Below are 26,543 nucleotides of genomic sequence, written 5' to 3' on the forward strand. Positions count from 1 at the left end.
GCAGTGAGAACTGTGACACAAAGCACTTAGGATGGACAAAAAGAGGCAGCAGAACACTGCAGATTGTTAGAAAAGTAAACAAGCAGAATTCCGCTTCCTAAGTTTGGAGAAAGCCTGTTGTGTATCCTGGGAATAGATGTCCTCTCTACACACGCAAAATTAACACCATTTCTTCACTCATGGATGCTTTCAGTCTCTAAGTTGGAGACACAAACGCACTTCAACAGAATTATTTACTCCTAATCATGAAGTAGGATTTCGCCTAGCACTGTACTTGTTTACTTCATTTATATATCAAGACAACCCAATAACTTATTTAGCATCCCTAGTGTTTACCTGAACAAATTGGCCCAATAAAGGAAATAAACTCAACCATGTCAATTAGAAAAAGCAAAAGAACAAAGAAAAACTGGCTTAAATTGGGTTTTCTAATTGAAAGAAAAAAGTACTAATTAAATGAAATGTAACTTAATACACTCGTTGTGAAGCTACTCACATCTGCGATTATTTGGGAAGCACCACGAAGTTTCATGAAAATTCTTCTTCGCACCCCTGGCAGGTGATGGAAATAATGCTGCGTGAACAATGGGATGGGAACATTATATGGCAGGTCCACGTGAATAACAGGCAGTAAAAACAGAGGACTTGCATGAGGAGATTCCGAACCAGGAGCCAGAATATTTTACAGAAATCCAACACAAAGGAGAGAATATAGATGTCTTTCTCAATCTTTGAGGTTTACAACTTTCTGGTAAACTATCAGGACTACTGTGTTTTAATCCCATCTTGTTATTTTCTTTGTTGTGTTTATCTTCAAAAATAGGTATACACTCACTCTCACACACACAGTTACTTGCTCAATAATTTTCTTAAACCTAAAATTTCTATTTTTTTTTTTTTTTTTTTTTTTGAGACAACAGCACCCTTTGCTGCCCTGGCTGGAGTGCAGTGGTGTAATCATAGCTCACTGTGGCCTTCATCTCCCAGGCTTACACAGTCCCTCCACCTCAGCCTCCCGAGTAGCTGGGACTGAAAGTGTGCACCACCACTCCCAGCCAATTTTTTAAAAAATCTAGAGAGAAACAAGGTCTTGGTAAGGTGCCCAGGTGGGTCCCAAACTTTTCAGCTCAAGTGATCCTCCCAGATGGCCTCACAAAGTGCTGGGATTACAGACGTGAGCCACCATGCCCAGGCCAGTCTGTCTTTATAGTAATAGAGTTGTATATTTAACTCCATGCAAATCAAAACTAAATCTATGTGTTTTGCAGGCCACAGAAGCTGTACATCCAACAAAAAGTATAGAAAAAAATTTTTAAAGACTGAGAAATATATGTATTTTGTTTATACTCCTCTACAATCTTCATGATAGCAATAATAGTGACTCTGTAGTTACAAAAAGAGGGAAAGAATTTTTAAAAATAACAGGGAATAGAGATCACTGGAGATGTTATCCACCATGCCACCTGGCAGTACACTGTTACCATCTGTTATCGACACCTTTGAGTAGGACAGAATCGGTTTTTGGTAGGATGACTTTATTCCATGAACATCAGGCAGAATAATTAAGAACAAATTAACCGCACAGAATCTTAAAAAGGACTTCAAAATTTATGGTACATTGCCTTAATGAAATACAGGTAAAACTACTTATAAAATTCAAAATGGTTCCTTCTTCCTATAATGCAGAAGGGTATTACTCTAAACACCTATCTCATAAATCACTTACAAGTATATAAAACAACCACAAAGACCCTCTCTACCAAGATTTTACTCACGCATCTTACATTTCAGTGTCTTTCACCTTTCACGGACAAGTGTATCAGCCATGCACGCCTGCTACAAAAGGACTTGGGCATGTGTGTTCACACCAGCACCAGAAATGAAGACACAGCATCAATTGATTTGAGTTAAATAACATCAATATTCGCTTTTCAAAAAATTTAACACTTTTTCAATCCAGAAAAGTATGTTTTGAATGTAATTAAAATTACAAAAATTCAGTCTCACCCTCCTTTTAAATATAAATAACCGGTCTATTTTAAGCCTAGATTGCTCTGTAGACACGATGCTGGGATTCAGTGTAATTTCTGAAAGTGCTGGTGCCCTATTCCTTTCTCTCTCTAATCCTCCAATGTTTACTTAAATTTGATTTTGCTTATTTTTCCCATTAACTGCATTTGAAAAATATCTTTTAGTATGAACTGTTTCCTAAGCTGTCGTTTTTGAATGTTATTCCACATTTATGACATTTGTAGGGTTTCTCTACAAATTCTCTGAAAGTTTAATCAACTGATGCAAGGTTTCCATCTAGTATAAAATATAATTCTAACTTTTTTTTCAGAAGAAATACTCTTGTGTGCTCTGGAGACTTGTATTTCATGAAAGGGCTTTCAACAGCCATTACATTTATAATAATTTTATTAAGTTACTAAGAAATTATTATTAAAAACTCTGATGTAAAGTAAGATGTGACCAGATACTAAAGGCTTTATCTATTTTTATATATTTTTTCTCAGGTATGAATGCTTTCATGTACAGTCAGGTGTGAAAACTGGGTAAAGGCTTTGCCACATTTTTCACACTTGTAGGGTTTCTCTCCAGTATGAATTCTCTTATGTACAATGAGGTTGGAGGACTGGGTAAAGTTCTTCCCACATTCTTCACATTTGTAGGGTTTCTCTCCAGTATGCGTTTTCTTGTGTTTGGTAATGTCTGAGAACCACATAAAGACTTTGCCACATTCTTCACATTTGTAGGGTTTCTCTCCAGTATGAATTCTCTGATGTACAATAAGGTTAGAGGACTGGGTGAAGTTTTTTCCACATTCTTCACATCTGTAGGGTTTCTCTCCAGTATGGGTTTTCTTATGTTTAGTGAGGTCTGATGACTGCTTAAAGATGTTGCCACATTCTTCACATGTGTAGGGTTTTTCTTCAGAATGAGTTCTCTTATGATTAGACAGGCTGGAGCAAGTTCTGAAAACTTTCCCACATTCTTCACACTGGTAGGGCTTCTCTCCGGTGTGAATCCTCCTGTGTTCACTGAGGTGTGAGGACTGGGTGTAGGCTTTGCCACATTCCTCACACTTGTATGGTTTCTCACCAGTGTGAATTCTCTTATGTTTAGTAAGGTCTGAGAACCACCTGAAGATGCTGTCACATTCCTCACATTTGAAAGGTTTCCCTGCAATCTCATTTCTCTGATGTTTGGAAAGATTTGGGTTGTGGTTAAAAGCTTTGTACCATGTTTCACATTTGGAGAGTTTCTCTCCAGCAAGAAGCATCTGCTGATTAGAAAGGCCGGAGCAGGAGATAAAGACAGTGCTGCACTCCTCGTACTTGTAGGGTTTTCCCTCAGGACCACGCTCATGTTCAGTAAGGTGGGAGCACTGGTTAAACACTTTGCCAAATTCTTGACATGTGTAATGCTCCCCTCCAGTGTAAATTTTGTTTTTAGTAAGGACTGAGCAAGTTTTAACAACTTCGTCACATTCTTTACACGTGTAAGGTTTCTCTCCAGTGCCAGTGTTCTCAGGTCCTATAAAGTGTGAGCACTGGTGAAAGGTTTTCCCACATTCTCCACATGTTTGGAACTTTCTTCCAGTGTGAATTTTCTGATGTTCAGTTAGGAATGAGAACACTTGAAATGATTTGCCGCATTCTTGACATCTGAAAGGTTTCTGTCCAGTAGGACTTATATTGTATCTATGTAAATTTGAAAAATTATTAAAGATTTTAACACACTGATTACATTGAAAGATGTTGCTATGGGTAGTTGATGAACACTGGTTAAGTCCATTATAATCTTTTTGCAACTTACACTCATCTAAATTTCCCCAGTCTTTCCTTAAATGTAAATTATCAAGGCCACAATTTCCATATCCTTCCAGTATTGATTTTGGGAATGCATCTTGTATGCTCTGCTCTGGCAAAAGGTCTTGGGTAAAATGAGAGGACAGAGCTGAAATAAATAAACAAATAAAAGTTACCCCACTTACTAGACACAGATAAAGACACTTTATCAGTCTAATCCATAAAATAATACTGAGTATATTAGCAAAATGGCACAAAATACCACAGGCCCTAATTTCTTTATAAACATATAAATGTAACAGTAACTAGTGAGAAAAAGCATCTGAACTCTAAGAACCAGTTCAGAGTTTGCGGCACAGCAGGTGGGCATGATGGAAGAGCCACATAAGAAGAAAAAAGAACTTTGTTACGGTCCCCCCACGGCCCCTGCTCCTCCGCAGTAACCACAATGCCTTTAAGAGTAAACCCCCAACTCCTGGCTTCTCCTTCCAAAGAGAAAGAAAATACTGGTACAGGTGTTTTCACTTTTGGCCTTTTAAAGCTTTGGCAAAGACTGGTTTCTGCCCCTCATGAGACAGAGTGCTGAAACAAATGGGGGTCCTCTGAGTGACAGGCTGGGCCTGCTGAGACCAAGAGGAAGTCCCTGTGACAGCGGCAGGAAGCCTGCTGCAGCACCAGCAGCAACAGGTGGATCAGGGGACTACAGGCCACTAAGAAGAAACCCGAGAAACCCTCTTTCACCAAAAAGTACACACACAACTCCACATAAGACACACCCTCAGAACAGGCTTAAGAGGCTGCCAGAATCTGGGCCAATTTGTTCTGGACTTCTACCCCAGCAGAAAGCCACATTATAAAGGTTGTGGCAGGAGGCTTTTTGTTAATGCCTGAATCTCAGCCAAAGAGTACATTTACAAACTATTAGGGTAATGTGGCACAATCAAAGAAATAAAAAAAAGTTCAGAAGTCAACCCTAAAACAATGGAGATGCATAAATTAACTGAAAAAATAAAATGATCATTTGAATAATGCTCAATGAGTGAAAATGGGAAAATACAAAACTAAGTAAAATTAGGAAAATGAGGATACCAAGAAAAAGATACAAAGGCTAAAAAACAGATTGAGAAACTGAAGGTATGAAAGGAAATAATTACTGAGAAATTCTCAAAAGTATGAAAAAAATATTAAAAAATCCAGAAGCTAAACACATCAACTAGCATAAACAAGAAGGGACATAAGGCACAATATAAGCAGTTTCAAAAGTCACAGAGGAGAAAGGAATCTTGAAAGCAGCAAGTGAAAAGCAATGTGTCATTTATCAGCAAGCTCTCACGAGATTACCAGTGAATTCATCCACAGAATCCTCAAGGCTGGGCTGGGCGTGGCGGCTCACACCTGTAATCTCAGCACTTTGGGAGGCTGAGGCAGGCAGATCGCTTGAGCCCAGGAGTTCGAGACAAGCCTGGGTAGCATGGTGAAATCTCAACTCTACAAAAAATACAAAAATATTAGTCATGCATGGTGCTGTACTCGTAGTCCCAGCTGCTCAGGAGGCTGAGGAGGGAGAATCACCCGAGGCTGGGAAGTTGAGGCTGCAGTGAGCCATGATCACACCACTGCACTCCAGCCTGAGTGACAGAGTAATGTAACCGGGTTTCTGGGGTGCTGGTGATGCACAGCGCCCCTGAGAGAATGTTGTAGGTCCTTGGTCTCCGCCCTCTCAGGAATTAGAGAGGGGACCCACAGCAGGTGGGCGGTAAGCTTGTAAATACCAAACCAAGAAGTGTTGCAGGAAGGTGATTTTATTTAGGTAGAGAAAAGAGGGGAAGAAAAGGAGAAGAGAGAAAAACTTCCACGAAAAGTGTGGAAGGGGACTCCAGAGGGGAAATCCAGGATAGAGAAAAACAGCTTCCATGAGTGTTCGTGGAAGGAGATCCAAACATGGAGTCCAAAGCGGTGTGGAAGAAGGGGGACTTTTAACCTGGGAGGAACCCCCACCTTCTCTAAGACCCCAGGCCAATGAAAGGAGTTCCTTAGAACTTCCGCTGGAGTGATAGACTTTGATTATTCCCCGCCCGCAGGAACCGTTAAATCTCTCGGATGGAGAGAGATGGGAGGGGGGCATGGTGCTGGGAAGTTCTTCCCCTTAAAATTACACCCCCTCATGGACCCAGTAAGAGAATACATTCCCTCAGTAAGACCCTGTCTCAAAAAAGGGACAACCTGAAGCCAGAAGGGAACTGGATGAGATCATCTAATTGCTGAAAAGAAAACTTCAAGCAAGAATAATATAACCAGTGTCCCACAAAATAATAAAAAATAAAGACTTTCTAAGATAACCGAGGGCTACACCTGTCAAACAAGAAATGGAAAAAGGAATCCTTCCCACTGAAAATAACGTGATCTAGGAAATAATATATAATTATGTCAAAATACGTAAATATATGAAAAAGATACGCATGTACAGGAAAATAAAATTCTGTGGTACTATAACAATGGTGCAGAAATCACTTTTAACTATCTAAAATTGGAAAGATGAAAGTAGAAAAATAATCATAAATATCTGTTAATGAATACACAACATTAAATGATTTAGTGATATCAGTAACAAAGTTGAGGGCAGATTTAATAAGAAATAATTTTTGTAGCGCTTGTAGTCCCAGCTACTCGGGAGGCTGAGGCAGGAGAATCGCTTGAACCCAGGAGGTGGAGGTTGCAGTGAGTTGAGATTACGCCACTGCACTCCAGCCTGGCAAAAGAGAGAGGTTCTGTCTCAGAAAATAAAAACAAAACAAATTTTTATATACAACTAAAGTAAAGTATTTACCAGTATAAAACGTCTTCTTATAACGGTAAGATGTTTAATATAATTTCCATGATAATTTCAAGAAAATATTCTGCGAAGAAAATATCTACACACAAAAGAAAATTAAAAAGGAGTCAAAGCTTCTTATACAAAGTACAAGACACAAAAGAAAGAGAAGGAAAAAGCTACAAGAATCAAGGAAAGAGGTACAATGACTAAAGTTCATCTTTCATTTCAGTAAACTGTTTACTTAGGGTTAGTTGAGCAAAAGGCACATGTTAAATAATTTAAAACCAAACCAGGACCAAACTACAGCTAATCTACAAGAGACTCACTTGAGATCTAATGACAAAAAGACTGAAAGTGGCAAGCTGGAAATACACATTTCATGCAAATGTTAATGAAATGACAGCAGAAGAGATTACAATTACATGATGCAAAATACATCTTAAGTTAAAAACTGTCGTACTTCATAAAACATACTTTAAGTTAGGACTCACAAAAAACAAGAACATAAAACAATGAAAAAAAGGAAAATAAACTGGGAACCTATGACAAACGTGTGTATATTCGTATAGATATTTGGGTATTGACGTAACCTCCTATTATATTGCTATTTCTTGCTTCAATTTTGCAAGTTCTTTATAAACAAATAATTACAGCATCGAAGCAAGAAATAGCAATATAATAGTAGCATACTTCCACAACCCACTTTCAATAATGAATAACAAAGCAAGCCTTAATAATTGTATGGAGAACTTGAAAGCACTACCAAATAATTACACCTCACAGACACAGAGAGAACACTCCACACAACACCAGCAGGAGGCACACTCTTCCCAAGAGCTCAGAAAACATCCAGGATAGACCACCTGGACAAAATAAGTCTTAACAAATTTCAAAAAACTGAAGTCTTCCGCATTATTATATATGACCAAAATGAAAAGAAACTGGAAATAACAAAAACAAAAAAAAATTCACAAATATATGGCAATTAAACAACATATTTGCGCATGCTCTTGTTTAAGCGTTGAAATACTTAATATTGCAAAGATGGTCATGCCATCCAATGCAATCTACAAACTCCATGCAATCTCTTTCAAATTTCTAATCCGATTCTTGCAGAAATAAAAGCAACAACCTAACAATCATAAGACATCTCAAGGGACCATAAAGCACCCAACAATTTTCAAAAAGAGGAACAATGCCGGCGGTATCACACTACCTGATTTCAAAACACATTACAAGGCGACTGTAATTAAAACAGTTTGGTACTGGTACATAGACATACAAATAGACCAATTAAACAGAACTGTAGCACAGACTTAAAAATAAAACACAGAGAAATAAAACTGTAAAACAAATATAACAGCTAAAATATGGAATTTATTGAATATCATGACCTAAACCAATATATTCATGAAAGAAGTCGTAGAAAAAATATATAGCAGAAAAACAGTAGAGGCATTATTTGAAGAAAAACATGCTGTAAACTTTCCAAATTTCAGTAAGATAAAAATGTTACTAACCAAGAACATTGGATCTAGAATAATTTTACTTCAAAAGAACATGGGAAAAATAAAGCCTTTCCAAAATAAATAAAAAGATGAGGGCATTCACCGTCACTAGTACAGTTCTATAAGAAATCCTAAAGATTGGGTAGGCATGGTGGCTCATGCCCATAACACCAGCTTTTGGGTGGGCCAAGGCAGGAGGATTGCTTGGGGTCAGGAGTTAGGAATTAGCCTGGCCAACATAGCAAGACCCCATTTCTATAATATATAAAAAACTATTGAAAAGACTCCATTATGTTAAAAATACAGTGACACTAGACAGCATTATAAAACCATCTGAAAATATAAACCTCTCTGTTAAAGGTGGATATGTAAGCAGATATATAGTACTTTACTCTCATATGACGGTGTAAAAACTCAGGATTCTACCATATCTGAAAAAATACCTGCATATATCTTTGCTACCACACACAAAATATATAATGATTTGTTACGTTAATAGCACACTGGAGGGTGTAAAGAGTTACAGTTTTTGTAGGCAATGAAGTTGTGAGATTAAAACTTGCATTTATAACTTTAAGGTGTTTTATGTACTCTCCATTTTTCAAGGTGATCACGAAGAAAATACCTTTACAAGGTCTGCAAAACCAAATGAGCACAAAATGAAAGGACATCCAAACAAAAATCAACGCAACAAATGATGAAGACAGTCGAAGAGGAAATGACGGACAACATATCTACAAGAAACACAGAAAACAACCAGCAAGATGGTAACAGGAACTTCACTTCCTTGAGACGCTATTTGAAACATAAATTAACCTACTTAATGAACAGAAATAAAACAGCTGAACTGATTAAGAACAATGTGCTATCTACGAAGGACTCTAGCCTTAAATAGTAAAATAGGCTGAAAGAATTAAAAAAAAATTCCATGCAATTAGCAACCACAAGCAGGTGGGGTGGTTATCATTATATCAGATAGACACAATAACACACCTGAAGTCAAAACTGTCACAGGAGACAAAGATTAAGAGCATCTAACGGTAAACTGCGCCCATTAACCAGGAATCTGCAGCTGTCTATCTGTCTACATTTCGATCTAACATCGGGGCTCCCAGATGCATAAAGCGAATGTGGAGAGAAGTGAAGCAAGACTTCACAGTAAAACAGTAATTCCCGACTCTAAGACCCCATTTTCAACACAGAAGAGAAAATTACAGAGAACAGTAAGAAAGCTTGGGCAACACTACCAAGCAAATAAAGTCAACAGACACGTACAGAACTCTCCAGTCACAAGAAGCGGAATATGCTATATTCTCAACCGCACATGGTGCCTTCTGTTAGAACACAACGACTCAAGACTGAAGTCACACAACACGTTTTCTGACCAAAATGTAACTATACTAGAAATCAAAAGCAAAAGCGAAACTGGCAATGCCAAAAATTAAACACCCTTGAACATACACATTCTTGCTCAATGGTCAGATAATTCAGTGGTTTTTTATTAAGATGCCAATACTGCCCACACTGATGTACACATTCAATGCAATCTCCATCAAACTGCCAATGGTACTTTTTGATTCTTTTAATCCTAAAATTAGTGTAAGAATAATAACTAGCCAAAACTCCTTACAAAGAGGCATTATACTTTCTGATTTCAAAACATACAAAAAGCTATAAAAATAAAACAATGTGGTACTGACACAAAGACAGATAACTACATGATGAAACAGAACAGAGTCCAGAAATAAACCCTTGTGGATAAAACCAAATAATCTTCCACAAGGTTTCCATGATCACACAATGGAGAAAAGATTTCTTTCAACAAATGATGTTAAAAACTAGATATCTACATGGAAAAATGAAGTAATATTCTTCCTTGTACCATATTCAAAAATATTTTAAATGAAATACTTAAACATAAAAATAGAATCTAACTCTTAGAAGAAAATATAGGAGATCAAACGCATAGGCACAAAAAAAGAACAGAAAAACTGAACTACATCAAACTTCAAACTTTCTGCAAATCAAAGAAAACAATGAGTGAAATGAAAATGCCACCTAAGAAATGGGAAAAAAATACCTGCAAATCACAAATATGATAGGAGTTAACACTCAGAGTATGTAAGAAACTTTCACAACTCAAAAACAAAAATTAAGTAACTTGACTTAACAACAGATGAAGGACTGACTGAAATCTCTCCAGAAAAGATACGGAAACGGCCGACAAGCACTTGAACGAATGCCCAAATTACTCATCGTAGAGAAATGCAAAACAAAGTCTCAATGAAGGTATTCCTCACAGTTATTAGAATGGCCACTGTTAAAAAGATCCCAATCTGTCAAGGATGTGAAGACACTGAAAACCACGTGAACTGCAGGAAACAAAGGATGCAGCCACAAAGACAGATGGCACAGGCCGGGCGCACTGCTCACACCTGGAATCCCAGCACTTGGGGAGACCGAGGCGGGTGGATCACTGAAGCCCAGGAGTTCGAGACCATCCTGGACAACATGGCAAAACCGTCTCTATTAAAAAGACAAAAGTTAGCTGGGTGTGGCGATGTGCACCTGTAGTTCCAGGTACTCGACAGGCTGAAGGGGCAGGATCACTTGAGCCCATGGGGCAGAGGTTGCAGTGAGCTGAGATGGTGCCACTGCACTCCAGCCTGGGTGACAGAGTGAGACTCTGTTTGAAAAAAAAAAACAAAAACATAAATGTTCCTCAAAAACTTAAACATGGAATTATATGATCCAGCAATCCTACTTCTGGGTCTCTATCAAAAGTATACAAAGCAACTCAGAACTTGGAAGAGATATTTACACACCCATGTTTATTGTGCTACTATTCGGAAAATTCAAACGGGGGAAGGCTCAAGCGATGAACACACACAAAGAAGTGTGGCATATACATATAAGGGAGCACTATGCAACCACAAAAACGGTCATGGAATTACAAAACACTAAGAGAGGCGTTAGTCATAAAATCTGCTATGAAACAGTGATGTACCATTAAAAAAGAATGTGCCTAGCTAACTACAGTACTCAACTGCGACTGTGTAATCACGAAAAGCAGGTATTCTGAATCACTGGCATGCAGTGTACAGCAGTAAAATTTCAGAGAAAATGCACTTCTATCTAAGAAGAAGATACTAAAGATAATTTTTATTATATGTTTACTATACTGATGCTATTCTTCTGCAAAATAAAAATGCTGCCATCCAACTTTCAGAAGCAAGGAATAACCTTACATTTCTAAATAAAGAGAAAAATATAAATCATGTAAAATATGGTGAGAGTCACTGACATATAAAATAAACATTTGGGAATAAATCATATTACCATTTATATACAGATTGGAGAAACAGGATAAAATGTTATGATTTCTTTTTGCCCGCAGTAATTTAATAAATATTGAGTGCTTACTAAATAATTTAATTCAGACAGAACATGCTAATTTCTAGCATATTGTTCTGAATATTAGAATTTGAAATTACACATAAATTTGAAATGGAACAAAAGAGAAAGTGAAAATGACACAGAAAGGTGGTGAAGTAGGTGGACCCAGGCTTATATTAACCCCAACAGCAACAAAAATGTGTCAGTCTGCTGTGGACGGAAATGCCTTTCCCAGAGAGCCAGGCTCCACAGCTCATGCCTATAATCCCAACTACTCAGGACCTCGGGGGGAGAGGCTCACTTCAGGCCAGAAGTTCAGAACCAGCCTGGGTGATACAGAGAAACCTCATCTCAAAAAAAATGCCTGTAACGGAGCTTTGGAATCCAAGGAGGGGGTTGTAAAATTCTGCTAAAGACCAAGACTATAGATCCATTGAAAATTATCAAAATTCCAGGGGCCTTTTTCACAGTAATAGAAAATATAATTCAAAAATTTATATGGAATTACAATAAACTTGGCATAGCCAAAGCAATCTGTAGGAAAAAGAACAAGACGACAGGCATAATATTTTCTGAGTTCAAACTGCATTGTAAGACTACAGTCGTAAACACAGGATGGTATACTGACAGAGACCAGTGGAACAGAATGGAGAGCCCAGAGTTAAACTCCTGCATATCAACTCAACTCATCTTCCGCAAGAGCGACAAGAATGTACAATGCAGACAGCACAGTCTCTTCCACATTTGGTTCTGGGGAACGAACACCCACAGTCAAAATAGTGAAATAAGTGATTTTTCTTACCCCATACTCGAAAATTAGCTTGAAATAAAGACTTAAGTGTAAAACACGTACCTTAAAAACTCTAAGAGAAAACCTCTTTGATATGGGTCTTGGCCGTCATTCACACATGACACCGAGAGTACAGCAATGAAAGGAAATACAGACGAGCCGGAGAGCGTTACACTGAAAGGTTTCTGCACACCAAAGACAATCTACAATCAAGCTTTTTGATATTAGAATGGCGAATATCAAAAATAAGTCATACATTAGGTCTTTCCAAAAGTAATTGTGGTTTTTGCCTTTTAAATGGTAAAAAACACACATAACTTTTCACCAGCCTAATAACAATGTTGACAAGGATGTAAAGCAGAAACAATTCGGTAGTCATCATGAAAACCAGGAGGGAGGCTATTTAAAAATAAAAAAATGTAAACCCACCCTACAGTGCAGCGGTCCCACTCTGAATAGATCACTGAAGGAAATAAAAGCAGTACTTTGAAGAATTATCTGCTCACTCAAGTTCACTGCAACATTATTCACAATTGTCAACACAGAAAAAAACAACCTAAATGTCTGTGGATGCTGAATGGATAAAGAAAATATGACATAAATAGACAACAGAATATTACTCGGTCATAAAAAAGGAATGAAATCCTGTCATTCGACACCATGGATGACTCTGAAGGACATGATGTTGAATAATCTCAGCCAGGCCCAGAAACACAGGGACTGCATGTTCTCCCTCAGACGGGACATCTGTAATGGCTGAACTCACAGGAGCAGAGGACAATGGTAGCTGCCAGGGCCTGGAGTTGGGGAAAATGAGATGTTGTTCAAAAGGTCCAAACTTTCAGCTGTAAGATGAGTGTTTGGGGAATCTAGTGAGTCCTGTTATGAATACTGTTAATAATGTTTTCTGTGCTTAAAATTTGCTGACAGTAGACCTTAAGTGTTCTCTCTGCAAGAAAAGGTGATTATGTGAAGTAACAGATTTGTTCCTTAATGTGATTGCACTAATTATTTCACAATGTATACTCATATCCAATTATTACACTGTACACAATGTATACACAATTTTTATTTCTAAAATAATCTATGTTATACATATGCCCATATATATACACACACCTGTATATGTGTGTATATATATATATGAATGGATAAAGAAAATATGATTTAAATAGACAACAGACTATCACTCCCCCATAAAAAAGAATGAAATCCTGTCATTTCAACAGGATATGTTGATATATGATATAAACATACACACACATACATACATATGAATGACACAGTCCTGATAAGCTTCATACTAAAAAAGAGGAAATTATAAAATGATGATCTTATAACTATTACAGATGGGCAGTGGGGAATATAGAGTTCAAATGACCAACCTCAGTTCATACTAAAAAAAAACACAATTTTGAAGTAAAATAACCAGATTATCTCATATTGGGGCAGATGCTTAGTGTTTGGAGAAAAAGACGGAGTATAACTTTCTGTAGAGTCCCATGTGAAACCTCCGTAGGATACAAAATCGTAAAGCCAAAAACACACAACATCTGTTTGCAGGACTTGTGGAGTTTGTGAACGAAAACCATCACTGCCCCTCACACATTTCAGACCTGATGCAAAAGGGGAAATGAAGAACATTTCACACAGAGTTCCTCAAAGATGTGCAGGGACATGCACGTTCTCAAAAGCAGAGGCCAAGCAAGCAGTGAGACCACACAGGCCCTTACTCGGCGGGAGGAGCGCTCTGATGTTTATTGTGACCTGAGGGAAGATCGCTGCCTGGGAAGCGGAATCTGGAGAAAATGCAAGAGAATAAGACAGAAGATGCTCCTAGGGGACGGCCAGAGAAAGAAACCCAGGCTCTCAGAACCCATCTCTACTGGAGCGGAGCTTCCCAAGCCACATGTGAAGGTCTGGCTTCCTCCGCGGCCCCTGGACCTCTCACCTGGATGTCCGTCTACTGCCTCCCGTCTCTTCAGATTCCATGGTGCTTTTCTTTGCTCCAGGCAGGTGATCAGGCCTGGCTTAGAGACAGTCAGACCTGTTTTATTAGAAAAAAGTGACATTACGCTGAAATTCGCCAATTACCAACCTTGTACTATGCTTAGTAGAGTGAACATTGTAGAAGATTCTAGAAAAGAAATCCAAAAATGATTCCTGACATAACCTTTAGAATATTCAGTAAGTATTTTAAATCTGTGGGTTCTTAGTTTCACCACTCTGTACTGCTGAATCAAAAATCGGTGGTGGAAATTTGATTTTAACGTGCGGGCAACAATATTTCATGCCACTAAATTTCTCGAATTACCACTAGAGTCAAAGATACAGATCAGCTGAAAAAAGAGGAAGGTTCATGGCAAGATGAACCACATTTTGACGATTTTTTTTTACGTCAACAAATCCCCATGTTTTTCTTAAAAGCAGGGATCTGAAACTCATTCATGCAACGCAGAAACTCCCAAAAAACCATTCTGCAAAGGAACGAAAGGAACTCTTTAGGGCATACGAGGAGTTACGTATTGAAGTCCTCCTCACCGATGGAGAACAAGTTTCTGTAGTTCTCTAACATCACATCTCTGTACAGATTCTGCTGAGCAGGGTCCAGGAATTTCCACTCCTCCAGGGAGAATTCTATGGCCACATCCCTGAATGTCAACACTTTCTGAAGAAGAAACAACAACAGCAAACACTTACCAAGTGGCGTTGGGCAGAGTTCTTAACTGGACTCCATGTGAAATGAGCGTGTGAAGAGAACTGGTTCTGACTTATGCAAATGGCGGGAATTATACAATAAGGTAACTTTTAGCACAAGAATTTTCTCTAACGTCCTCTCTAGCTCTGAGGAAACAGAATCGCGTAAGATCCACACAAGCAGTGTACACAGAGTACTCTTCTGGATGATAAAGTGTAAAATCAAGGGCATAGACAACGGCGTGTCCCTTTGTGAGTGCCACGTTTACATCCTATGAATAAGGCGTGTCTATTTCTCAGACAGGAAAGTCATGCAGTCAGAAGTTACCTCTCAAATTTAATGTGGCCAATAAACTAGAGGTCTTGTACAGATTCTGCTTCAGGAGATCTGACATCAAGCCTGAGTTTCTGAATTTCTAACATGCTCACCAGTGATGCCAGCTTTTGGGTCCAAAGCCAATATTTTGTCAAACATCCCAGAGGCAGAGCCTGAGTTTATCCCAGTTTTTATGAACCATAAACAGAGATGAGATTCTTTACCTTCTAAAGCAAGGCATATGCAAAAAGAATCTAAGAAGCAAAGACCTTTCAGATTAAATGTGATTATTTACACACATTAATTAGTAAATCTCCTCAACATACTTAACAATAAAGAGAAAAAATAATTAAAATCTACAATGGAAAAATCTGTCAGAGAGCTCTTTAACCAACTGAATAAAATTAACATCAACTGTGACAGGACAGATTTTTATCATGTGCCAATACACAGACAAGACATATTACTGGTGTGACGCTGGCCAAAAAGTAATCTGAACCTAATCATACAGAAAAACCAGTTTTACGTAAAGTTGAAGAGACAAGTCTCTCCCATGTTCTGTAATCCTTTTCCTTTTTTTCTTGACACGGAGTCTCGCTCTTGTCACAGAGGTTGGAGTGCAGTGGCATGATCTCGGCTCACTGCCACCTCAGCCTCCCTGGTTCAGGCCATTCTCATCCCTCAGCCTCCTGAGTAGCTGGAACTACTGGCATGTGCCACCACACCCAGCTAATTTTTGTATTTTTTTTTTTTTAGAAGAGACAGGGGTTTCACCATGTCACCATGTTAGCCAGGCTGGTCTTGAACTCCCGGCCTCAAGTGATCCGCCCACCTCAACCTCCCAAAGTACTGGGACTATAGGTGTGAGCCACTGTGCCCAGCAGTAATCTCTAATAGTGTAATAAAACAGTCTTTCTTTAGCACTCTAAAAAACAAGTGTCTTTTCATTTTTCTCTTTTCCAGAATATTCTGAGTTATTCTGGGCAATAAATGCCATCTGGTTTAAATGTTTATTTTCTTAACCCTGTTCTGCATACAACTGATGGAGCATCCAGATGAAACCTAAATGGTGCATGTTTCCCTTCTTCACCGACATCCAAAAACCACTCCCCATCCTCAGAGGAATCTTGGGTATCCACACCTTCCCATGTTCAGTGCCACAAAGTGAACGTTTTTAATACTGCAGGTCATAAAGTCATGGTGAGAATTCTTCATGGCATATAAGAAGTCAAGGTGAAGATAACACAGAGAAGGTTTTGGCATGTAGAAAAGAACTATTTTCAGCGACCCTTCATTATTATAAGAAAAAAACAGTAGTTGAAACAAACCTATCATACAGAAACACTGAAAGCAGAGAAGTAAAGGCTTCCAAATTCTAATACATGCCATTTCAGGAGCAAAAGCAGACACAACCCCTGACCTGAGATGCATTTACCTGAGCACCAGCCATTTCCTTCTCTTTCTCCTGCTTCTCTGGGGTTTCCTCTTAGGTAAGATTCTCTGGACAAATCACACCTGCGTCGTGAGAATATGCCTTTAAAGGTGTCAGCACAACCCCTTCACCTGCCGCCACCACCACACCCATCAACAGAAAGACCTAGAAACACAGGAAAAGTTCACGCTTTTCTGTTCTTTATCGAAGAGATTCAGGAACAGTAAACTTCTACCTGGACGTCAAAATGTGAGATTCTCTTCCTGCTCTCAGGCGCCCTCCCCGCCACAAACAGCAGCAATTCTGCTACAGCAACAGGAATGTAAGCCGCACTGAACCACCCCTCTGAAACCTAAGCAGAGAAGGCCCTGTGACCTCCCTTTGGAATCAAGGCCGAACTCAACTCTCACAAAAGCATCTGAATCCCCTCGTAATTGGCTGGTCACACCTCAGAATCCCATGAGGCATGTCACTCAGCGCACTGGTGCTTCCACCCAAACCAACAGAATCTGCAGGGACGGCATTTTTTCGAGTTGCCCATGTGATTTAATCAGAAGCTGGCCGAGAACCATTTAGCTAAGCCCAGCTTCTCAAGCTTCAATGTGCATAGAAACCTTTTGGTAATTTTGGTCCCGCTCTGGGTCCTGTGCTTCTGAAGATTACAAAGGGCTCACGGGCTGGATTTGTTAACAGTTCTGCCATTGACTGTGACGCTGCTCGCCCGAGACCTGTGATCATTCGCGCTCAGCCAAAGGAAGCAACCCCTGCACAGGCCCTGACGCCCAGCCCTCTTACCACGGCACAAGTTCTTTCTGGTGCAAATGGAGACGGCCAATCTCCACCCTGAAAGATTACGTTATTTTCTGGCTCTTTACAGTTTTCCAGGGCTGGAGAAGGAAGCAATGTCTGAATCTGTCTCCATTTGGAAAACTGCTCTGTGTGCTCAGAACACGCGCCAGAGCACTGCGCTGGGCACCTCACATCATGTGAGTTAATCCCTGTCACAGCCTGGGTGATGGTACCAAGTGTCCCACTACTCTCAAGATACAGACCAACGGCCCAGGCTTTGTATTTCTTTTTCTGTTTTTCTATCGTTGACTTTTCAAAAGTGTATAAAGCTCCATGTGGACCAATGGAGTGGACGCAAAGAGGGTGAAGTCTAGTGAAGAGGCATTTTCCATTGCCGTGTTTACATTCACCTTCCTGTGGCTTGTGAAGCAGCTATTAGGCCCACAGGAGTGAGAAACAGGTTGCTGTATGCGGTATCTCCAAAGGCACTGGTGTAAGCAAAAAAAAAAAAGAAAAAAAAAAAAATTAAGGCCCCAAAACAGACAGTGCTTTGATCCCATTTATCTGCTTTGGGGTTTCAGAAAATTATGAATATCAGTTCTGGAGAGGCAGCAGGAGTCACCACCCGAAACTCTGATTTAACTCTGTAGCTAACTCTATCAGAGGAGATTCCTGGGTGAGGCCAGACCCGGATGAGGCTAGAGGAAGGGCAGTCTGCGCATGTCTGCGCAGGGAGGGGGCGCTATGCAGATTCTCATCTCTGTGCTACTAAGTATTTACAATTCTGCTTTTCCTAAAATTGCCCCCCAAAAATTGAAATCTCAGGGTTTGTAGAATCTTAACCTATGTGAGTCACTTCCCTGTCTATTTTATCACATAAAATAACAAGCAATTTAACCAAAACCTTTAGAATTTTCTAGGGCATATATGTTAGAAGCTTATATTTATTTTTAGCAGGGCAAAAGCAACAGAAATAATGATACCACCACCACCTTTTCTGTCTATGGATATCCCTTCAACTGGTGGCATCAGAACTCACAGCAACCACAGGAGGAAAATGGCCCAAATGAAGCCTCAGCCCCTTTGACCACTCCCTTCTTTGTGCTAACCCTCTGAGGCTGAATTCAATCATTTATCCAGTTACTGGAAACGGAAAGTTTCTGGTTTGCAGGCCATGACTGCCTTCTCTGTTTTTCTAATGCTACACAAGATGGAATCAGTTAGTTTACCAGTTTCAGTCTCCAGATCTCATTTTTGTTTTTTACTCAAGTATCAGAAAACTGGAGTAATTCCCATCTGGATACCAAGGAGGTTTCTTCTTTGAGGGGAGGAACACACCCTGGGTGACTCATTCCTCTTATTCTAAGACAGAAGCACAGACAGCTCATTTTGTCATCCTGCGCCTGGTCTGCATGGCACACCTGCGGACGGATGTCTGAAAGACTCCAGGCGCGGGTGACAGAGCGCCTGTGACCCTGCATGGATGCCCTCTGCAAATCTATGGAGATCCAGGCAGGAGAGACGCAGGCGGATTCTGAGTAGAAAATGGAAAAATTGGGTAGTGAATTTTCTTCGGATATTAAATATAAATATCTCGGTATGAATAACTTTAATATACTAGTCATGATGTAGGTGGTATTTAAAAACTCTTTGTAACTTTAATTCAGTTACAACACTTTATATTTCAAAAGAATAACATTGACATTAAAATTACTATTTAAGGGCTTTTTTCCAAAATAAATACTATGCCTTTATATTCACGATATTGTAGAAAATATTGTTTAATTTAAATGGATGCAAGTTGTCTACTAAAAATGGCATATAACTCTGCTAGTTGTTCCTAAGTAATAAATAGAAAAGAGGGTGCAGCCGCAAACTCCCTGGTTTAGCTGACAGGCTCAGCTGCCCTTGCTCTGGCAGCATGAGCCCCTCAGCCTCCAGACCGGAAGCAATCACTGCGGACGACCAGCCTCTGTCCAAGGCTCTCGCATACTGCGCCCTGCACCCCTCTGCATCGCTGGACTTAATCCTCAGCTCTGCGCTCCACTTCTGTGTACTCTTCATTCCAAGCAAATCTGCGTCTACTTTAAAAGACTGAAAATGGGAAAAAAAAAAATCTGCCAAATTAAAAACAAAAACTAAGTAATGGTTCTCAGGCCCTAAACAAAGACAATCCTGAATTAAAAGAATGACAAAAGACTTAGTGAGCTGTTTAAGTGACTTACGTGTATTTCAAAACAGCAGAGAAAAAACGTGCAGATGAAAGTGTCCTTTTTAAAAATTATTTATTTATTTATTTATTTTAAAGATGGGGTTTCACCATGATGGCCAGGCTGGTTTTGAACTCCTGACCTCAGGTGATCCGCCCACTTCGGCCTCCCAAAGTGCTAGGATTACAGACGTGAGCCACCGTGCCCAGCGAAAGTGTCCTAAAGTAAATCTTTTCAGAATTGGGAGAAGAAAAAAATCTTTTCCTTATTTTCGAGTGAGAGAATTAAGCCTCTTATTTCTAATTTGTATTTATTCTTGCAACAGCCCAGTCCAGGGCCATGGTCCTGAAATTCTGAACATCTTAATTCCAGTGGGCACTAGATTCACGCACCGAAGGGGTGGGCGGCCTTGGGCACAGCAGGTGCACATAAAAGGGGTTTGTGGGCAAAACAAATCAAGAGGGAGAAAGGTGCTCTCCAGGATCCAGGCAAAGCGTGCCAAGTCGGTTTGGCTGTGCCACAGACAGCGGCCCAGGCGGGGCTGTGACCGGACTTAGCGCTGTGTCCCTGCAGGTGGAAGAGAGTACAATTGGGGGACCCAGAGGTGGTGGCAGATGTAGGCTCCTGCAGCAGATCCCGTTTCTGGGGCTGAGGATACACCAGGGGTCCTGAAGGCACTTGTGTGGGTTTTGGGTGGGAAATTCTAACTCCAAAGGTGCTGTAGTGAAATTCCTGAAGGGGATGCCTAGTCTTTGAAGGGGTGTGGGCAAGTCAGCGTTCCTGAGTGGGTGGGAATCGTGATGACAGCTGGGGAGGAGGCTGTCTGTTCTAAGCACCTTTTCCCTCCAAGTTCTCAGTCCCCTCTCACCCTCAGGGACCGAGAATCACAGAACAAGGTGCAACGTGATGGCCTGTGTGCAGAACACGGCCTTGCTTTCCCAGACACCCGGAGTCTCCCTCCAACCCAGGCCCGAGACGCCTTTCTCCCGACTCGAAATGTGTGGTGTTTGCTCAACCCCAACCAGTTCTTCAACACCAACTGACTGCCTAACTTCTTCTTTTCTTTTGAGAGAGTCTCGCTCTGTCGCCCAGGCTGGAGTACAGTGTTGCGATCTCAAGTCACTGCAACCTCCACCTTCCAGGCTCAAGCGATTCTCGTGTCTCAGCCTCTCGAGTAGCTGGGATTACAGTGGTGTGTTTTTAGCAGAAATGGGGTGTCACCAAGTTGGTCAGGCTGGTCTCCAACTCCTGGCCTCAAAGTGCTAGGATTACAGACATGAGCCACCACGCCCGGCCAAGTGTGTAGTATTTTAATTCTGACACCACTTAGAGCCAGCTCAGACCCCACAAGTTCAGTCCCACAACACTGCCCGACCACAGATGCCAGTCACAAGCCTGGGACACCCATTTATACTCCTGACCTGCCGTCTATAAACTGGGTACTCCCCTAACCTCCTGTCGAGTTCAGTAATTCGATAAAACTACTCAAAGAACTCAGCAGAACACAGCACTTACACTTACCGGTTTACTAAAAAAGACACTTATCAGTAACGGCCGAGAAGCGCTGCACAGAGCAGGGGAAGGCGGTGAGGAAGGAGGAGTGCCTCACAGGTTCCGGTCAGGAGCCTGAGGAACTGAACTGCTCCTTTCCTGTGTTCTCCAGGAACAGCCGAATCCAGAGAAACCCCTTCCTATGAAGACTCAGATGACGTCCTCTTTGTTACCTACCACATAGCCAGATACAGACGCTTGAAAATTCCCACTTTTTTCCTCATACAACAATCGGCTGAACAATTCTGTCTTCAGTGGTCATAACAACTTCTCTATCAAAATCTGCTAAAATCTCTCTCCTTCCCCCAGGTCCCTAAATTTTGACCTACCCTCAGTCTGAGCCAACATACAACCCCTCTTCTTGCCCCTCCCAAGAACACGCTGATTTCAGAGTAAAACATTCTGGGATCTAGAATCTGGTTTTCCCACCCTCTATCCTGTCCTCCCTTCTCCTTATAAAAACACAAAAAAGCCCTTGTCTGCCTAACCTTGGAGATCTTCAAAGGTCTGATAGTTGGTACCTTCTCCCTGTTGCAATCCTCCTTTAGAGTTCAATAACTTCTGACCTAAAGCTCCATTTATTTTATTTGATGAAATCTAGAAACAGCACCAGGATAACAACAATCCCACACCCAGGAAGACCTCCCCAACTCCCATCCCAACTCCAGCTGCACCTGCCTGTGGTCCCCAAGGCTCCCGGGCTCTGCAGCTTCTCTCTGTAGAGAGGCTCCTTCCACGGTTGCTGTGAGCAGGCTGGGGCAACTGCAGGGGAGGCTCCTCGGGAGGCACGAGCTGGGCAAGGGGTGTTTAATCTTTGGCGTTCCTGGGCCACAGGGGAACAACTGTCTTGGGCCACACATAAAATACACTAACTAATGATAGCTGATGAACCGAAAACAAACAAATCACACAAAAAAGTCTCATAATGTTTTCAGAAAGTTTATGAATTTGTGTTGGGCCACATTCAAAGCCCAGGACCGCGTGCAGCCCAGGACCGCGGGCCAGACAAGCTTGAGCCAGGCCTTCAGTTGCCTTCTTTTGCAGGCTCAATACTGGCCTTAGCTTGGAGTCACTGTTCTTGGGCTTCAACTTCCCAATCAGGGTTATCCACTTAGTTTTAAATAAGAAAATACCCAGTGTTGAAAACATCCCACAAAATCACTCAAACAGTTTACAGAAGAAAAGGAAACTGTGGGCACTCACACTTTTCACAACAGAAAAAGCAAAAGTGTTCATTGTTTTCAAACAATGAACTTATTATTTCCATAACAAATCAAATAGTAAACAATCCTTGTGGACACTTTAGAAGTGCTAAGTTCATCTCCTACAACTTAGCATAAACTCCGACATCTAGAGAAAGGGTATAAAACAGAGATATTCACTGTAACAAATTCACCCGGCAAAAAGGAGGAATCTATGTAATTCACCAAGTAGTCTACCATAATTTTTTGTAGAAAATGTAAACATTCTCCACAGCTATCAAAGAAGCATTTTATTTTCCCTGGTAGCATTCCCAAAGCTAAGTCCTGGGATTCTGCTGGAAATCATTTCCCAAAAAAGAACAGACTCAGGTAACTTTCCACATTTAATCACTCTGGAAAAGAAAAGCTACACATGACTAGATATTTAACTTTTTTTCTGAAATGGACCTACTTCATGTCCTTTGTATTTTCTTACCTTTCAGGATCTACTGATAAAATGTAAATTTACGATTAAAAAACCAGAGTTGCAGTAAGTGAACAAATTACGTCAAGGTGACAAGACGGACAGTGGCAGTGCTGACTGCAACAGGTGTCTAATGACTTGTGCCACGTCAGGCTATTGTGTTACTGGGGAGATCCTCCCACCTCCATCCTGTTCACTAAAGAGCTCAATGACCCCTCCCACGCTACACTGCACTGCGCCCCACTGAGTGGCCCAGGTGAATTCTGCTTTACAGGTTTTTGCACCACCTCATGAGGGTGGGTTTTTCTTGTCCTTTGAAACGCTTTGTCTCCCTTCACGAATCTGAGAGAGTCCAAAGGGCAGAAATGATTTCAGTCTTTTCCCCCTGACAGCAACATCTGATTGGCTGATCAGCAATGTGTCTCTAAGGATTGAAAGTTGGGTTGGGTGAAGACCATCTTAATGTTCCAAGTGGTTACCTCTTTAGAGGAAGAGTGGACCAGATTTCTCTCAGCCCAGGGAATCCAGCTGCTCCCTGGAGAGGCCATATTTCATACCTCAGGTTGTCCTCTGAGAATACTAGGGGCTGAAATTCACCAGATGCTCCAGCAGACAAGGCCACGGTGGGCATCTTTTGTTAGCCCCAGACAATACTGAAACCGAGGGAAAAGTCCAGAGGGTGGCTGAGAACAAATTACCCTGTAAAGCTTCCAAAGTGGCACCTCAAACCGAAGACATTCTGATAAGGTGTCTGTGCCAAGGGAAAAGAAAAAGGAGGAGAGACCGAGGGAAAAGTCCAGAGGGTGGCTGAGAACAAATTACCCTGTAAAGCTTCCAAAGTGGCACCTCAAACCGAAGACATTCTGATAAGGTGTCTGTGCCAAGGGAAAAGAAAAAGGAGGAGAGAGAGGCGCAAAGATTTTTTTACAACAGTGTCAGGGGATGATTCTCCGCTTTCCTGTCATGTGGAATGATTACAAACAGAAATGTCTTAAAAAGTGCCATCCAGGCCGGGCGCGGTGGCCCACGCCTGTAATTCAGTGTGTGCACTTTGGGAGGGCGTCACGGTAGATCACAAGAGGTCAGGAGTTCAAGACCAGCCTGGCCAACATGGCAAAACCCCGTCTCTACTAAAAATACAAAAATTAGCCAGGTGTGGTGGCATATGCCTGTAATCCCCAGCTACTCGGGAGGCTGAGGCATGAGAATCGCTTGAACCCAGGAGGCAAAGGTTGCTGTGAGCTGAGATCGCGCCACTGCACTCCAGTCTGGACGACAGAGTAAGACTCCGTCTCAAAAAAAAAAGAAAAGAAAAAAGTGCCATTCAATGCATTGTGAAAAAAATGATTCATTAAAATACTGTGTCTAAAATTACAGCCAAGAATGAATAGTGGATAATGTTGTGAATTAGAAAGGGGAAATTAGCATTTGGAAATGTCTGGAAGAAAACAGGAAATTTAGAATTTTACTGCAGGCCAGAGTTAGGCCTGAAGAACGTGGCAGTGGTTTTGAGACGCTGCTTGAAATACATTTGGAGAGTGCAGGGAAAAAACAGGTTTCTGTGGAGTGTTAAAATAATTAAATATCAGGCAATCCAACTTAAGTGGCTCTAGTGCTGTGGGTTCTTAAGGAAAAAAAAAATCTAACTCAGATGCGTTTCTTGCAAATGACTATCTTGCAGAAACAAAATTCAGGGTTCATCAACCATGAACCTCTAATTAACCTCTGATTACATGACCAGAAAATTTCAACCTAGAAAGCTCAAATCCAGAGACGACATAACTGTACCCAACTAATGAATGAATGTGGTTTGCTTCCTCATGCACAGGGCCGGCCGGTGGGGCGGCCAAACCCAAAAAATATGGTTGGGTCCTCTGCCATTCAGGAACCTCCCTTCGCTCAAATAAAACTCTTAACGCATTTCTGCAAGGACTCCCTCGGGAGAAAGGCGGGACTGGGGCCCCCACAGGCCACAGGTCATCCTCCTATGCACAAACCACCCGCGGAGCCGGGATTCGCCCTTCCCGACTCGGGGAGACGCGGGTCTGCGGGAGAGGAGCTGCCGGGGGAGAGGGGTCTGGGATCGGGCCAAAGCCGCTCTGCGAGGATGCGCCGGGACGCGCGGGCTGGGCTGGCCGCCATGCTGCGGCTGGAGGGGCCTTGGGTCCGCGGAGCTCGGAACCCGCCCGGGCAGCCCGGTTCCTCCCCGCCGGTATCGCGGGTTCCAGCCCGCCCCTCCCCGTGTCTCAGGAGGCCTGGCCGCTGAACTCACCATCTCCTGGCTTCCAGGGAGCCTGCGTTTCACTTCTGGTGCTCCCGGTGCATCCGGGTCACAGGGCCAACGGCAAGCTGACGACGCAGAGCAGCGGGGACAGGAAGTGGAGCTCGGTCCGGACAAAGGCCCCGCCAGATCCCGGAAGCCGTCCTCTGCTCTCCACACGCGTGCCTGATTGGCCAGTCCCCGCCCCCGCGCCTTTGATTGGATAGGGCCTCACACCCTGCCCCCCGAGGCCCTGAGTGACAGGAGCTGTAATCGGACAAAGGGCCAAACGAGAGCGGTGACAGGTACCAGCTGCGGTCTTTTGGAGCACGGCTTCCTAGCTGCGTAGTCCGGCCGCACCTAGAGGATATTTGCATTTCACCTTGTGACTGTGGTTGGGTTCATTTATAAAAATAAATGTATGTTATTCACCAATGGAAAAAAAATAATGACAGTTATTTTAAATGTTCATATTTTATGGCCTTCCTGGCTTTTGGTCCTTTGAACAGATAGCCTGAAATTTCAAACAAGCCTCTAAGAATTAGAATGTGAGCCACGTGTGAATTTTAAATTTTCTAGAAGCCACAGTTTAGAATGTACTAAGAAACAGATGAAGCTGAGTGTAATAATTTAACCCAATATGTAACCATTTTCCTATATGGTCAATATGTAATTGGTAAGGAAGCATATATTTTGGGGTACGAAATCTTTGAAGCTCACTCTGTATTTTACCTTTTCAGCACATTTCAGTGCAGACCAGCTGCGTTCCCGATACCCAATAGCCACACATGATCAATAGCTGCCACATTGAAGTGCAGTTCTGAGGGGTCTAACCTCCCTTATGTCAGGGGGTGAAGGTTCTGAACGTCCCTTTCCAGCCAGAGGTGAGGGAACAGCCTCTCGGTACAAACATCTCTCCTCTGGTCGGAGGATGGATGAGATGGTGACCCTAGAGAGCTTAGGGGAGAGCAAAGGAAAATATCCGCGGGTGGAGGACGGCTGCCCACCGACAACAGGGCCCCAAGAGAAGAGAACACATCTTCAGATCTGTCCACAGCCGTGACCTCCAACATTTAGATATGGAGGAAATGGACTAAACGCAGGCTTACCTTGCTATTTGGCCTTAGCCCTAATGATCAAGCTGCGATTGTCTGTTTCTTCCTGTGGTTGGAGGCAGTGGTTGTGTTAGTAAAACCAATCACATATATACATGTGTACATGCATTTCTTTATGATGGAACATTATTTTTCAAAAGATCCAACTTTAAATAAGTGTTGGGTGGGCGTGGAATTAGTACTTAAA

General features: G+C 41.6%; 1 protein-coding gene across 2 annotated transcripts; it reads right to left on the minus strand.

Moving 5' to 3' along the window:
* Positions 1 to 1,514: 1,514 nt before the first annotated feature.
* On the minus strand, positions 1,515 to 25,334 carry ZNF195 (zinc finger protein 195). 2 transcript variants are annotated; one of them, XM_021677002.2, is made up of 6 exons: positions 25,254 to 25,271; positions 16,770 to 16,849; positions 14,863 to 14,989; positions 14,273 to 14,368; positions 5,154 to 5,300; positions 1,515 to 3,960 (listed from the first exon to the last, which is right to left on the minus strand). In XM_021677002.2, exons 2-6 carry the CDS (start codon positions 16,782 to 16,784, stop codon positions 2,513 to 2,515), a joined length of 1,833 nt encoding a protein of 610 aa, XP_021532677.2. In that variant the 5' UTR covers positions 16,785 to 16,849; positions 25,254 to 25,271; the 3' UTR covers positions 1,515 to 2,512. The 2 variants fall into 2 exon arrangements, with proteins under 2 accessions (XP_021532677.2, XP_064226368.1); XM_064370298.1 differs by lacking the exon at positions 16,770 to 16,849 and having other exon boundaries at positions 25,254 to 25,334.
* Between the last annotated feature and the right edge of the window lie 1,209 nt (positions 25,335 to 26,543).

The sequence above is a fragment of the Aotus nancymaae genome, unplaced genomic scaffold, assembly GCF_030222135.1.
Source record: "Aotus nancymaae isolate 86718 unplaced genomic scaffold, 86718_ANA_hifiasm-v0.15.2.pri h1tg000106l, whole genome shotgun sequence".
Taxonomy (NCBI): Eukaryota; Metazoa; Chordata; class Mammalia; order Primates; family Aotidae; genus Aotus; species Aotus nancymaae.